Source organism: Xiphophorus couchianus, chromosome 9 (genome assembly GCF_001444195.1).
Source record: "Xiphophorus couchianus chromosome 9, X_couchianus-1.0, whole genome shotgun sequence".
In the NCBI taxonomy this organism is placed as follows: domain Eukaryota; kingdom Metazoa; phylum Chordata; class Actinopteri; order Cyprinodontiformes; family Poeciliidae; genus Xiphophorus; species Xiphophorus couchianus.
The window spans coordinates 22,072,549-22,088,092 of NC_040236.1; the positions used below are offsets into that span (position 1 = coordinate 22,072,549).

At 38.4% G+C, this 15,544-nt stretch overlaps 1 protein-coding gene across 1 annotated transcript; it reads left to right on the plus strand.

The window, feature by feature from the left end:
* Positions 1–4,893: 4,893 nt before the first annotated feature.
* tomm70a (translocase of outer mitochondrial membrane 70 homolog A (S. cerevisiae)) lies at positions 4,894–15,234 on the plus strand. Its single transcript, XM_028027990.1, has 12 exons — positions 4,894–5,207; positions 8,217–8,390; positions 8,562–8,688; positions 8,781–8,890; positions 10,155–10,303; positions 10,694–10,901; positions 11,008–11,142; positions 12,049–12,156; positions 12,300–12,416; positions 13,240–13,337; positions 13,414–13,536; positions 13,617–15,234. The coding sequence occupies exons 1-12, from the start codon at positions 4,974–4,976 to the stop codon at positions 13,768–13,770; spliced, it is 1,737 nt and encodes a 578-aa protein (XP_027883791.1). The 5' UTR covers positions 4,894–4,973; the 3' UTR covers positions 13,771–15,234.
* The last annotated feature ends 310 nt before the right edge of the window (positions 15,235–15,544 follow it).

Below are 15,544 nucleotides of genomic sequence, written 5' to 3' on the forward strand. Positions count from 1 at the left end.
CCGGTGTACATACGTTACTGCAAAATCGACAGTTTAATCTCTAAGGCAGTTGGGTGGAAAACCCATCTATTGTCCTTTGGTTCAACTTACAAGTTTCCACCGGTGTAGGTCAGGGGCCCCAGAGTAACCTTTGGCCCTTTCAGTGAGCTCAATTGTGGTCAGGCATTTCCTGTTGCAGCAGCCTCCAATAGGCAAACAGTTTGCCACACAGAAACTGCAGTTAGTATCACGGCAAGCTGTGACTTTTAATGCACTGGATATATATAATATACATGAGTAAAATAATAAAATTAATCAATAATAAAAGTATTCAAACCCTTTATGAAATAATAGTCATTAATAATCCATTTCGATAATCTCTTAAGATTTTACAGGTTTACATGAACTAATATCTAAATTAGTATTGATTTATGACTAACTTCATCTTGAAAAGAACATCTGACAGCACACCAATGCTGTGCTAAAGTTTTAAATTGTTTTAATTTTTAAGTTTATGTGCGACTGATGAGAACTGGATGTTAACAGCGAAGCAATTTGACTTCCTACTTCCAGTGAATGCCTCGTTATTCCAGGTTGAAACTGATAGTAGACCAATATGAGGAGGTGGAATTTCTTTTACTTTACGATGGGAGTGACATAATCCGCCTCGAAAAATCTGAGCTGCTCTTTTGAGTTTGATATGTTCAAACCTAATATATCGAGGTTTGAAAATGTACTCCGGTCACAGTGCCTCTGAGCGGAGACATCAAACACACAAATCTAGACTCTCAGGCCCATAAGAGGATTGCTTTTCCCACATTGTCTCCATTTAGCAACATGAATCTTAGGGAGGAGGACTAGTCTGGGCAGGCAGGCTTACGAGACATGCTGGATGTCTTCAAAACTTCCTGAAGATTACAGTCATCTGTTATGTCAAAGATGGGAGTGAGTTAAGGTCAAACCGAAAGTCGAAGGGCTCTCCTACATGCAAACTAGATGCTAAAACACCAGAAGACTACATGAGATTATCCAACATTCAAATCACAGTTGAATGACTTTAAAGGCTCATTAAATGTTTGGCAAATTAGATGCAGACGTCGATTCAAATCAATTTAAAGGCAAAACAAGGAAGAAGATGTTCATCTGTTAATAGATTTTGTGAATGCTAAACTGAGAAATTCATAAAGAAAATGTACATCATTGCTAGTTGGACCCAGAAGCTATCTGACTCTGCATACGCAGAAAGACAAATTTATAAAATTAACAGAAATCGTAGGCTTTATGAACACAACATGCAAACACCTACAAAAAGATTGTTAAAGCAACATCAATCTAGGAGGCAGATATCAGAATAAAAGTACAAGTTTATTAAAACAATTGCAATTGGAGAAAGATCATTTAACACACAGTGGTCATCAAAGTTGGACCACTACATGAGTGTCAAAGGAGTCTCTCTGAGTCCGTCGCTCAGGGGCCTCCTCTTATACAGACTCAAACACGTAGCCAATGGCTGAGTTCCTTACCCACACAAAGAAAGAAAAAAAAACAAGAAGTACAAACAGTTTCTGACAAATAGGGCATAGGTGACAAACAGGTCACCGTTGGAACATCTGCAGTCTCGAAGCTTTGACACCTTAACCACAAACCCCTCTGCATGCGAGACCTTTATCTTAATTGACCTCTGTTGTACGTCTTTTACTGCAGAATCAACAGTTTTATTCTTAGACAGTTAAGTGGGAAAAAAACCTATCTATTGTCCCTTTGTTCAACTCACAAGTCTTGCACCGGTGCAGCTCAGGGGCCCCAATTAACAGTCGGCCTTCGAGCGAGCTCAGCTGTGGTCAGGAAGTTCCTGTTAAAACAACCTCAGGAAGGCAGACAATTTGTCACACTTAAACTGTCATGATTTGGGTGGTGAGGCAGAGGCAGCAGACCCAGGGTAAGATAAATAATAAGGTTTAATAATGAAAACAAGTCCAGAAAGCCAAAAACATACAAAGTCCAGGCAGCACAAAGGAGTGGATGCAGAAGCTCGCAGGTAGTGACAACAGGTACTGGACAAACACGACGAGGACCCGACAAGGAACAAAGAACACAGGTGGGGTTAAATACACAGAGGGTAATCAAGGAGACAAGAAACACCTGGAAACAATCAAGGGGAGACAGGACAACACAGAGACTCAGAGAGACAGAAACTCAAAATAAACACAGATAAGGAACAGATCCCGACATAAACTACAGTTGGTGTCAGAAACTGTGACCTTTAATGCATTTAGATATACAATAAAAATGAATAAGGAATAAAATGAGTAATAAAATGAGTAAAGTAATAAAGCAATCAATAGTAAGGTAATCAATAAACTCAAATAATAAAAGTAATCAATAAGAGTAAATAATAAAAGTAATTGATAATAAAAAGTATTCAAAACCTTTATGAAATAATAGTCATTAATAATTCACTTCGACAAGATTCTTACCCTGTAAACCTGATTTTTTATTTTATTTTTTTTTTTGCATTATGTCATGTTGCTGCAGTTTCATTGGGAATTTATGATAAATTAAATGGAATAAAACATGGCTTCTACATCTTTTGAAATGTAGTTTCCATATGCATAAACTTCTCTTTACTTGAATACCAATAAATAAAATCTGTACAACCACCTGATTGAGTAAATAGAATCCATCCATCCATTTAATAATAAACTAGTAATAAACATAAAGCTAATAACTAATAATAAAGAAACTCTGGGAGCACAGAGAAAAGTTAACACATAGAGAGAGGAAAAAACAGCGATAATATCAGATATCAGGTATCAGAATGTGTAATATCAGATATCTGATATCATATATTGTACCCCTCCTGAACCCGCTGGGGACAAGGGTGTTAGAAAATGGATGAATGGATGGACAGACGGACAGATGGATATCATATATTCTTTATGATTTTTCCCCTTTTTACCTTTAAAGCAACAAGGTTTTATTGTGCTCCACACTTTACACATGTAACCAGATAACTGAGAACTTTACCTGGGTTATATAATGTGAAGAACCATAACAAACTCACCTGACATTGAAAATGGACCAGAGCTGCTCTCTGTTTGAGAACAGACGGCCGTGGGCACATATTGAGTTTTTAGGCTCCTGTCATGTCCTGACAAAAGCTGTCTAAACTCAGAAATGAGAGGCAGAGGTAGCAGAAATAACAGCTTTCATGATAAATTCACAAACATTAAAACAAAAATACGGTTATTTTTTAAAGTGCAGCTCCAATTTTGAATAAGAACTGAAAAGTAAAACATTTACATGATTGCTTTTATCTTCATTAAAAGGGTTAGGGTTAAGGTTATGTACAGTTAGCAGTATTTGAAACTGCTAACTGTACATAAATCATTTTCAACGTCACGCTAATCCGACTCCTGTGCGATCCAGAACTGGGCTGATTAAAAGACTGCAACACCGCCATCTAGTGGCTTCAGTGAAACCGAAGCTATACACACACTAAAGCAATACCAAACCTTGCCTGTAAAAAAGACAGTTTTTGGTAGAAGAATATATTTTCTTACACTTGACAATTCGATGTTTTCAATTTAATTAAAATTGAATAAAAATATGAAATAAAGTAAACTCGCTCAGAAATGACCAAAGGAGGTGTTACAGGTTGCTAAAAGGTGATGATGACGTTTCCGCTGGACCGCTGTTCCTAAAGTAAAGACGGCCGCTTCACATAATCAAGACTATGAGGAAGAGTACAGAAATTCAGGTGATTTAGGCTACATACAGTTTCTGTTTAATTTCAAAGACCTAATTGTTTAAATGTCTGGCCATAAAAAGAACAGAAATTGTTTAAACACAGTTTAATATCACAACTTCTTCACAAAGGCTAGAGGCAATTTCTTTTTGGCAGATTTTGCAGTTCCCAGTTAGAAATACAACAAGAGGTGGGATTTCCTTTATTTCAACTAATGAAGGATGTCACAAAGAACCCATGATTCAACAATAAGAAACAAAGGGCAAAAATGTTGTCTATAGAAGAGCTTGGAGGCGTAAATCACTGCTGAGCAGTAAGAACACGGCCCATTTCACATTTCCCCCAGAAAATTCTTGAAGATCCCAAGACTAAAGTAACCAAACACCAAACATTTTGGAGGATGTCCCACCTACATTTGATAAAACTAACATTGCATTTCAGACAATCAATCCTGAAAGAGAATGTCTGGCCATTAGTACTTGACATAAGTTCTTGGGTAAATGCGACAAGAAAATAACTGAAAACACACCAAGAAGTCCGCTTCTGAAAACAAATACAGAATGAAAGTGTTGGAGTGTCCTTCTGAAAGGCCTACCCTAACTCTGAATGACATCGCATGACTTTTCATGCTCGAAATCCTTCCAATATGGCTGAATTAAAGCAATAGTGCAAAGAGAAGTGAACCAAATGACTTGACAGTGAGTTAAAGTAAATTTAAATTGCTCAGTTGTTTATTATATAAACATAACCCTTTTCAAAGTTAGCCTATTTTTTAAAGTATTTTGTTCAATTGGAGTCCCCTATTGCCAGTTGAGCAATGACAGTTTCATCTGATTCCTGCACTGTACTTGACATTTAGCAATTGGCAATTTAACAATTGGCAGGTTGATTCCAGCTCCCTCCCATCCTGTCAATGTGCCCCTGGAAAATCCACCGAACTCCAAGTTCTGCATACATTCTGTTTACTCTCAGTGATTGCTTTGCCAAAAAAAGGAGGAATAAAGCTCTTGTTCACCTTTTCTCGTGGACAGAAAATCTAATAAAAACAACATTACGTCTGCCTGGAATGGATATTTCTTAAAATAGTCTGTTTAAAAGAATCAGTAGCACCGTCTCGCCTGCTGGGGGCAGCATCACAGTTTCCAACCTGCTGCGGCGCCATCAGCCAAAGAGAAGCCCTCCTCGGTTTCCTCACGCTGTGTGCTGGTGGTAGCGGCGGCTAACATTGCTAAGTACGGAGTGGATTATGGCTGCTTCAAAGCCAGTCGAGCCCCAGTCCGGGAGCGGGCTACCCCGCTGGCAGCTGGCACTGTTAGTCGGGACTCCCATTGTGCTCGGCGTCGGAGCGGTGTACCTGTGGAACCGTAACAAGGCGAAGCAGCCGAAAGGGACCGGGGAGCGGAAGACTCCAGAAGGCAGCGCCAGCCCCGTTCAGGGCCAAGACGGCGCGACTCGAACCAACCGAGAGGAGGAGAACATGGTACTGTAGCCCAGAGAGGAGTCTTCTGGTCTCTGCGGGTTATCCCAACTCTCCTCACTTTGACACAGTTCATATTGCTGCTGCCTCAGCCAGTCGTCATTGTGTTCAAGTCCGGTCAAGGACACCTCACGGCAGCGCCGCTGTCAGTGACTGCGGGAAGGCAAGGCGGACAGCCAGTGGCTCGGTGCGGTGGATTAACCTGCGCTAACTAGCTGTCTGCCAAGCTAACCTTATCTGTGGAGCTAGGTTAACTACTGTGACTGACGTATTAAACCAGTTACATCTAAAGCCTCCATTAGTGATTAAATGTTCTTTATTGCCTCCTATATATTAAACCAACCTAATGTAAAGTAACAAAAATATATCCCATGTTTAATCTTCGCTGTTGAATGTTGCACGAGTTTCCATGCTAGCTGGCTAACACCGGGGTCAGAAAGTCAAGGTGGGCGGGAATTGCTTTCAGGTAAACAGTAGCTTTACATTTATGGAGTTATAAGCGGAGCCCATCATGTCCTACAGGACGCAGTGAGCTAGCTGGACGGTTCTCATTTTATTCATTCAGTAAAGCTACAGTGAAACCCAGACAACGTTTTAATGTAGAGGGACACCTGTCCCAGCAGGCGTGTGTGTGATCCCACCTGTTGTAAAGGGGTGTGAGGAAATATACATTTTCTATCCACATTGTGTGCAGATTCGCCCTGTTTATCACAATTAATAGTCGGTTTTGTTGAAATTCAAACTGTTTTTGCAGCATGATTGTTGGTAACATGTTTCATTGTGTTGCTCACATATGGCCTCTCTGTGCATCCTTCACATGATGTCTACTGCTTTGCTTGACTTTTGAGTATAAAATAGTCTGCAGTCCAACCACACAATGCGCACATCATTCAAACAGTTTCATTACTTTAACTTTTTATTCCACAGAACAGACTGTAGCTCATGCTTACATGGAAACGACAAGTAAACACAGACTTGGACATTTTTAGAGTAGAAATAAAGATAAAGGAAAGGGGAAAAACCTCAAAGAATTAACCAATTGACTTTAAATTCCTGCTACTTTAAGAGACCTTTGAATTACACTGCCCGTTTTTATAAACACCAATATTTCCGTTTGAAAAACTGCAGTAGAGGCCACCTTTTCATATTTGTTAAAAAATTTTGAGATGATTGTCTCCACTTTTGGAGGCACTTCTAGGTGGAATGTATACATTCACAGTCTAGACTGTGTTCAACTGAAAACGACAAGTTCAGCTTCGGGATGAAAGGTCCCTCCATTGTCTGTAGAGGACTAGTTAAACGTTTAACCGAAATTCACTGAGAGGGACAAAACCAGGAAAGAGGCTCTCATTAGAGAGGTTTGAAACAGGTTAACTCATTTGTTGTTTTCACACTATGGACAGAATAAAATCTTGACAGACCCAGACTGCCAACATTATTCATGTGAACTGATTCACCATGTTGGCTTTCCTGTACTAAAAGGAGAGTGCTGGATAATATAGCTGTAGTCCAATAAATTTGACATGCTTTTAGCAAGTTAAATAGGCTGAGAACTACTGTCCTTTTATTTATGGAGGACAACAAGAGAAAATGTCTTCAGAAGGCTTTCCTTAAGGAGTAACTAAAGTCCAGACTACATCAAAGTTTAACTCTTGGTGCTCCTTGGTTAAAATATCAACTCTTTGCTTTCACCGCCTTCTGCTTGTGGCTGCAGCGAAGCGTTTGATATGTCATACTTGATGAGAAATAAACAAACCTGGAGTTTTTATTAGTGGAGCAAGTGAATATGGGTTTCTTTGGTATTTTAATGTGTGATGCACTTATACACCTTATGCATTATTAGGGATGCAAAAAATTAATCGACGTACAATTGTCGATTTGCGGTTATTAGATTAAAATTAGTTGCAATTTAATTCTGATGGCGCCTCTTTGACCTTCTTTTGTGGTTGTAGTTTGGCCGCCATCCAGGCGAGGGCGCTGATGGTCATTCTTAAGCGGAGCCAGTTGATACAGAAACAAAGATGGCGGTGTCATACCAGAATGGGGAAGAGAAACGAGTCGAGTGGAGGATGGAAAAAGCACTTTTATGTGAATTTCTTTTGAAAAACACTCAACAAGGTCTTTAAGTTTTATCATATTTAAATCCAGCGTATTAAAAATGTAGCCTTTGTGCGATGGCAAGACGGTCGACCCTTTTCATACAAGGGGAAACTAAGGTGTTTGAGAAAATGGCCACTTATCAATTGAGTGTTAGTTAATCGATAGGATCAATCAACTTTAGATTAAATCATTTATCGATAATTTGCATCCCTACTCTTTATAACTGAGAAATAGTTCAGCATCAGTCGCCATGTATTATCAAGGGTCTAGTTAATGCTGACAAACTCAAGAACTGGCAGAGTGAAGTTTGGATTGATGCTTTTTCAGCTTGAACTACAAACTTTGTTTGTTCCCATGAGAACATCAACAAAAGCTTCGTTTAGGTTTTAGGATGTGAGATAATACAATACCTTGTGGGCCTTTTGGCTGCACTGTTTCACTACTAAATTGAATCACTTTTATGAAGTGGCTGGTTTGGTAATGGCTGGATTTTATTATACTAGACGTTTTTGTGAGACTGACTGTGTGCAGTGATAGATTTTTGACCAAAAAGCATCTGATGCTTCTTTTTCAAATAATTTTTTAATCACTTTTGTAAAAATAACCACATTGCTACAGAATAAAGTTCGAAGCCCATCTTAGCCTTTCTGAGTGTAGCTCTCTCTAATGCTTGGAAAATGACACATTACTATTAAATATTTACTTGTTTTCACCAGAGATGACTCTCATTAATAAATAAATATCATCCTTTATGTGTCAAAGTATTTTGTTTTAAATTGCTGGAGGGGGAAAATGTTCAACATGTAACACAAATTCATGCATCACTTACTCTTCAAATCAGACTCCATGGTTTTGTTTTGTTTTTCCTTCCCTCGTTTAACTCGCGTTTACTTTGCCCATCTTTTCATTTAGAGCCCTCTGGACCGAGCCCAAGCTGCGAAGAATAAGGGCAACAAGTACTTTAAGGCTGGCAAGTTCGACAAGGCGATCCAATGCTACACAGAGGCCATTTCTCTCTGCCCCAAAGAGCAGAAGTCGGATTTGTCAACGTTTTACCAGAACAGAGCAGCGGCTTACGAACAGCAGGTTGGCACCTTGATCGCGGCCATTTTGTTTAAACCCAAAACAACATGGTGGAAAATGGTCTTCTACAGACCATAGGGGTCGTAATCTGTTAGGTTCATGACCCTCTCCAGCACGTTTGATTCTGCTTACTGGAGTTTGGATGCGTTAAACGAGGTTACCCTGTCGTTTCAGCTGAAGTGGACAGAAGTGGTCCAGGATTGCTCCCAGGCTGTGGAATTGAACCCGCGCTACATCAAGGCTCTGTTCAGGAGGGCCAAAGCTCTCGAGAAACTGGACAACAAGAAGGAGTGCCTAGAAGGTAAGCTTGTTGTTGTTTCTTAGATTAGATGTCCTTCAACAGTTTTCTGTAAATGTTTGACTCTTGCCGACTCTTTCCCTCTTTGTGCCCAGACGTCACAGCCGTGTGTATTCTTGAGGCCTTCCAGAACCAGCAGAGCATGTTGCTCGCCGACAAAGTGCTCAAACAGCTGGGAAAAGAGAAGGCCAAAGAAAAATACAAGGTATTGGTTTAGTTTGAGTCATGTATGAAAGTTGTGTTTATTAAAATGTATTTATTGAAGGTATGTCCCAGTCACAACATTTTAAAATAATAGACGTCTAAACTCTGTGTTGGTGTGCTGCAGGGGTCTGCAACTGAGGTTCTTGGAGGTGCTTGAATTTAAATGAGGTGTTTTCAAGGTTTGGAAAGTGCTTTAATACAAAACTGCACAGTTTTGTATTAAAGTACAATCTAATGCTTGATTTAAAAGCCCAAATTTGAAAAATGTTATTTACAGTTGAAACCAGATTATTTTATACGCCTAATTAAAAAAATTAAAAAAAACATTCTCATGGTCTGAAGCAAAATCAAACTGAACTTTGTTTTACATAAGTTAGAACAACCTAAATTATTTCTATTTAAATACCAGAAAACAACGTAAGAACATTTTTAGAGATTTTATTTGTAACTTTCTTTGTGTGTTTTGTTTTAACATTTAATTAGTGCAGCAAGGTCATCAGCCTTAACATGATTTGTTTAGATTGTTTCAGTGTAATGAATATTTATCATTCCTGATTCCCCATTTAATACATAAAACATTATGAAAATGTATGAATTTTTTGTTAAGTTAGTGTTTTGTTCTCGAACCAGTAAGGTGTGTGTGTGTGTGAGATGCTTCCAAACAATTTTTAAAAACATATTTTAGTTTACCTAGTAGAATACTACCACAAGATATTATTAATATCTGTAATAAATGATATCTTTTGATAGTGAATTGAAACTGTCTTCTTTATTTGATTTGTATTGATTCTATCTCAGAAGTTTGGTGCTGGAAAAGTTTGAAAAATGTTTAAATTATAATGTAGGAAAAGTTTACGAACCCTGCTGAACTGCGCCCTCTGTAACCTTCTAGCTGCCAACTTTTCAAAATTTCACCAGGCTGTTTTTTTGTTTTATATTACTATGTTGAGAGAGAGACTTATTATGAGCCTATTCCTGTATTGAGACTCTATGTGTTATGTAACTTTCTCTGCCTGAATTGCTTGCAGTCAAACAGCATATGCTCAGAAAAACAAGTTGTTACATTTTGAGTTCAAGGAACTACTTTCAGTTTTGGTTGCTGACAAATAACTAGAAGCCCAAAGAAAAATGATGTCAGCCAAAGTGGTATTTTCTCGTTGTAAGAGAGTGAGATCTGTCTTTAAAAACTTGAGGCTGAATCTGCAGAAACAAAAACAAACTGGTTGACTCGGGTATGTTGTTGTATTTTATTTTTCTCTCTGCAGAATCGTGAGCCGATGATGCCTTCCCCTCAGTTCATCAAGTCCTATTTTAGCTCGTTCACTGATGACATCATCTCCCAGCCGCAGCAGAAGGGTGAGAAGAAAGATGAAGATAAGGATAAGGAGGGGGAAGCGGCCGAAATCACTGGGAGGTCAGAATATTCAGTACATATCAGTTTCATTCATAAAATCTCTGGGGGGGTTTCGTTTGTTTTTTACTAACCTCGGAGGATGTTGTTACAAAACAGCATGCTGAAATGTTCTAAAGAAATAATTGATTGACAAAAAATAAATAAAATGTAAATAATACTTTTGGTTCTTTTAGTGTCATTTTGTTGTGAAAATTCACTGAAATTATTCTCTGATAAAATTAAAAGCTGTACTTTTTTGTTATATCTACCTTCTAAAAGCATTAGTTGGTTCTATAAAGTTTTTAAGAGCCACTGTGAAAAGTCCAGAATGCAAATGAGTTGATTGGATTGCTATATGTTAGTTATACTGCAGCTTTATTTAGATTTTGTTTGTCATCCATTGTTTTACAGCTCTGGCTACTTGAAGGCGAAACAGTACATGGACGAGGAGAACTACGACAAAATCATCAGTGAATGCACCAAGGAGATCGAGTCAGGGGGCCGCTACACGGCAGAGGCCCTGCTGCTGAGGGCCACCTTCTACCTTCTGATCGGAAACGCTACGGCCGCCCAGCCTGACTTGGACCAGGTCATCAACATGCAGGAGGCTAATGTGAAGGTACACACTGTTGGTGTTTCAGTCAGAAATGCTAAACAGCAATAAATACTCAGAGTGCATGTTGGAGAAGCTAAATGTTGGAACCTGCCTTTCATCACTCCTGCAGCTACGAGCGAACGCTTTGATAAAGCGTGGAAGCATGTACATGCAGCAGCAGCAGCCTCTGCAGTCTACGCAAGATTTCAACATGGCCGCCGATATCGACTCCCACAACCCAGATGTGTATCACCACCGGGGTCAGGTAGGAAGGAGTCAAGCTGTCATCTTTTTTTTTTCCTCCCAATTTACTGTTTAGTTTATTAAGTAAACTGTATGCCACATTTTTAGCTGAAAGGGTGGTCTGTTGAGAAAAGCATAAGATCACGTCACTGATTAGAGTTTGATAACATTACTCTTAATAGAACTCCGAATATATTAATTTATTTTTCTTTCTTTTTATGACATGTAGCCAATTTAGAGTACAGTTCTCAAAAAGTGTATTAATTACTTTCCCTTTGAATTAATACTTTAAAACTATGAGGTTGGATATATGCAACAATAAACGGTACCAGTAACAGTATAAACTGTCTTTATACCCCCTGAACCTCCTTTTAATTTTTGTCACAACTCCAAACCTGAAAAAACCTAATTTGGATTTTGGTAGACCAATGCAACGTGAGCACAATTGTGAGGTTTATAGAACCATTTGCCTTTAGAAATCAGTTAGGAAATATATAAAAAATAAAAAAATATTTAATTAAATAAGGCGACTTCTGCAGGCAACCGGTTGAGCTGACTTTTTTTTTTTTAGGGTATCATAATAAAGGAGGCTGGAAGTGTTTTGAATCCTTTATATTCTTTAACTTTGTGATGGTTGGTTACATAAAATGACACTAAAACATATTGACTTTTGGTTCTAATGGGAAAATGTTTAAGTGGGTATGACTACTGTGAATTCAAATAGGTCAGTTTCTTTGTTTAATGTTGTGGAAATAACAGGAAGTGCATGATATAAGCTCTGCAAAACTAAATCAAATCAGCTTCACTTTCTACTGCTTTGCCTTCAATCTACAAAAGGTGTTTGATGTACTGTTATCATGAAATATGAAGATGTGATTTTGGAGTTTCTTCGACATTTTGCTAACAAGACCCGCGTCTTTCCTCTCAGCTGAAGATCCTGCTGGACCAGGTGGACGAAGCAGTGGGAGACTTTGACGAGTGCATCCGCCTCAGGCCCGATTCTGCTCTGGCTCAGGCACAAAAGTGCTTCGCCCTTGTGAGTAATCGCCGAAAATGAACTCGGGGAGCATCTTTTGCCTGATACCATTTTTAATTACTTAAACAAAGATTTTGGATTTTTCTTTTTTATATCTACTGTATTTTAATGCTATTTGTGAATTCTTCTCTTGTAATCCTCAGTACAGACAGGCTTATACTGGAAACAACCCATCGCAGGTACAGACGGCCATGGATGGCTTTGAGGATGTGATCCGAAGGTTTCCAAAATGTGCTGAGGGCTACGCTCTTTATGCTCAGGTAGGATTGTTTTATTCTTTTGGGAGCTAACGTAAGAAAAGTAGTCTAGCAATCATAATCTAGCAAAACTGATCAAATTAAATTCTACTTTAAAAAAAAAGCTCTGGTTAAAAATGTTTTCCTGCAACCTGACCATGTCTAGACTTGTCAGGATAATAAATCTTTCTGGACGACAAAATGTCCCAGTAATTATTGCGATAAACTATAATATTGATAATGGCATAATAATGCAGGTTTGGTTATTGGTTTGTCAAAGACCAATAGATGTTTTTGAGCAATTTACAGTGAAAGTGAACGATATTTTAAATATCCAAAATAAAACACAACAACCAAACACAATAAATAATAAAGAAAAACACACACAACCAAACCCATAAAATAGATTATAATGTCTGTGTAAAAGAAATTTCCTTTCAAAACTATAAGTCATCAGAATGGAAATTATCAAGCTCATTTTAATTTATCATGAGATTAATTGACTAATTGTAAGGTTTCCCCTAGAAAACTTGCTACGCCTGGTGGTTGGGTGCTGGGGCAGTCATTCATTCAGCGGCCCGCCGTCTTTTTGAGTTAAAAGATGCTTAAAGTTGACAGGAAATTTGAAAATATCACTTGATATTTCTTTCAATATTGAAAGATTGAAGATTAACACCTGAACACCAACTAAAAAGTCTTAAAAATGCAAATATTTTAAAAAGACTTAGATAAATAATCGATGCTCAGCCTGGTGGGGGCACAAGTAAATCCTGGTGGCCCGCCAGGCTTATACTACACTCAGAGGAAGCCTGAATTGTGACAGACTTAATGACTTTGTTCTTTTCAGGCTTTAACTGACCAGCAGCAGTTTGGAAAAGCTGATCAAATGTACGACAAGTGTATCGAACTGGAACCAGACAATGCTACTACATATGTTCACAAAGGGTGGGCATGTTTTCATTATTTTATGTTCGTAATAGATTTTTGAGATTCTTTTAGTAATTGTTAAATGCATGCTCAGTTTGCTACAGCTCCAGTGGAAACAAGACCTCGACTTGGGTCTGGAGCTCATTAGCAAGGCAATTGAGATCGACAACAAATGCGACTTTGCCTATGAAACTATGGGAACCATTGAAGTTCAAAGGTAAGTATAAAACAAAACAAAAAATAATCGGAGATTTGTACTATAAACGTTTGCAGTAACTGGAGCTTTTATCTTTTCAGGGGCAACCTGGACAAGGCAATAGAGATGTTCAACAAAGCCATCAACCTGGCCAAGTCAGAGATGGAGATGTCCCATTTGTACTCGTTATGCGACGCGGCGTACGCTCAGACTGAAGTGGCTCGGAAGTATGGCCTCAAACCCCCCACGCTGTAACGTCTCCGCCAATTCGTCGTCAAGTCTTTGCTGCAGAACCCAACTGTGTTACCGTTTCAAATAAAACCTAATATGTGGGAAGATGGAGAGAGAGAAAAATACTGGATATTATAATGAAACGAAGGAAACCTGAGTGCGATTGTGCGTTTTTTTGGGGGGGGTTTTTTCACATTTAAAAGGGTTTGTCTGGATAGGAAAAGAGGATTTCTATTTCTGTCTCCGCTAGTCTCGGTGTCGGGAACGTGGTTTGACCATCGCAGTCCGTTGCCGACACCTAACTCGGCCCAACGTAATAGTGAAATATTTTCATTAGTTGGCGTAGAGGGGGGAAAAAAACGCACACGAATGTCCATGTACAGCTGTTCTAAATAATACACAGAAATGTGCCGTTTTGTTGAACCAATTAATGACTTTATGGCTTTTGTGACATTTACGTCTACAGAAAATACTGTGAGTTCTATGAGGTTCTAAAGGACTGTTCACTTGGCAATTCATCCTGATCTGAAGGGTTTTTCTCAGCTGCTTCCATTTTGTAACATAGACCTTCAGTTCTGAATGCGAGATAATTATAGTCAGTCGTGAAATGTTTGAATTTGCAATGCTGGAATCAATCCCATGGATACTGGGCCTAAAAGAAGTCTATTTTGTCATTTTTTTAATAGGTTTGCCTGTTTATTATTTTTTAATATATAAACTTTGTGCAGCATGCTCACTTTATAAATATAAATGCAATGCTCAAGCTGTCTTGAACACTATAAAATAGAATCTTAAAATCTATGTGGTTTGGGCAAAACCCCTCTGATCAGACAAACTTAGCCATCTGTGTGTGTGTGTGTGTTTTTTTGTTGTTTTTTTTAATTGCCTCTAGTCTCTGGAGATATCATCTGGAATATGTTTTTCTTTTTTCTAGCTCAACTGAACAGAGATTAATCTTTTTTATTATGGTTATTTTTCCGTTCCTGATTGAGTCCAACACTTTGTCCAAGTTCGTAAGACATTGCTCTGCTACCTTTCCTCCCCTCTCATGTTCTAAAAGTATTTTCACGCTGACCGTATGGGTAACATTCAGGCTGCCCACATGGAGCCCAGACGGCCTCTGGATCTAAGAGACTGCCTCTCATCAAATGGCTTCCCAGCATGACTTATTTTTTATTAAAGTAGTCAATTGTTGAATCTGACATGCACAAAGAGTTCTCAGTTTTTACCGAGCCAACTGCGACCCCCATCCACTTCTGAACGCCTCTCAAAGCAGTATGGCAGAGTTTTAGCACATTGATTATATTAAAGAATCAGAACCACTGCTGCTGTGTGTGTGGTGACTCCTCAATGTCAAAAACAGGATTTAACTGTAATTTTCTCTTTTTTTTTATGTAAAGTTATGGCTGTTTGATAGAAAAACTTCATCAATGTTCATGGTGACCAAAGTGGAATGAGTTCTAATAAAGTCATAATTCTTGGAATGAATTTTACCTCTAAAAGGTTTCTTCGTTTAAACTGACCTCTGTTGTTTTTGTAATTCTCTGAAACTTTTCTAGCATAATTCAAAGTTTGTTTTGGGACATATTAAGATTTTTTTTTTCTTTTGTTCTAATCTAGTACTGGAATTAAGATGCAAATTGAGTTCTGGTGTAATGTTAGTGCAGTGTTTATTTTTTAATATTGCTCACCTAGCCCTATATTGTCTTGGTAATATTTTAGGCCATGCACTGCCTTGTTGCCCAAATCCAGATTATTTTCTCATTATTAAAATCTAAAAGTGGTCAGACTAGCATAC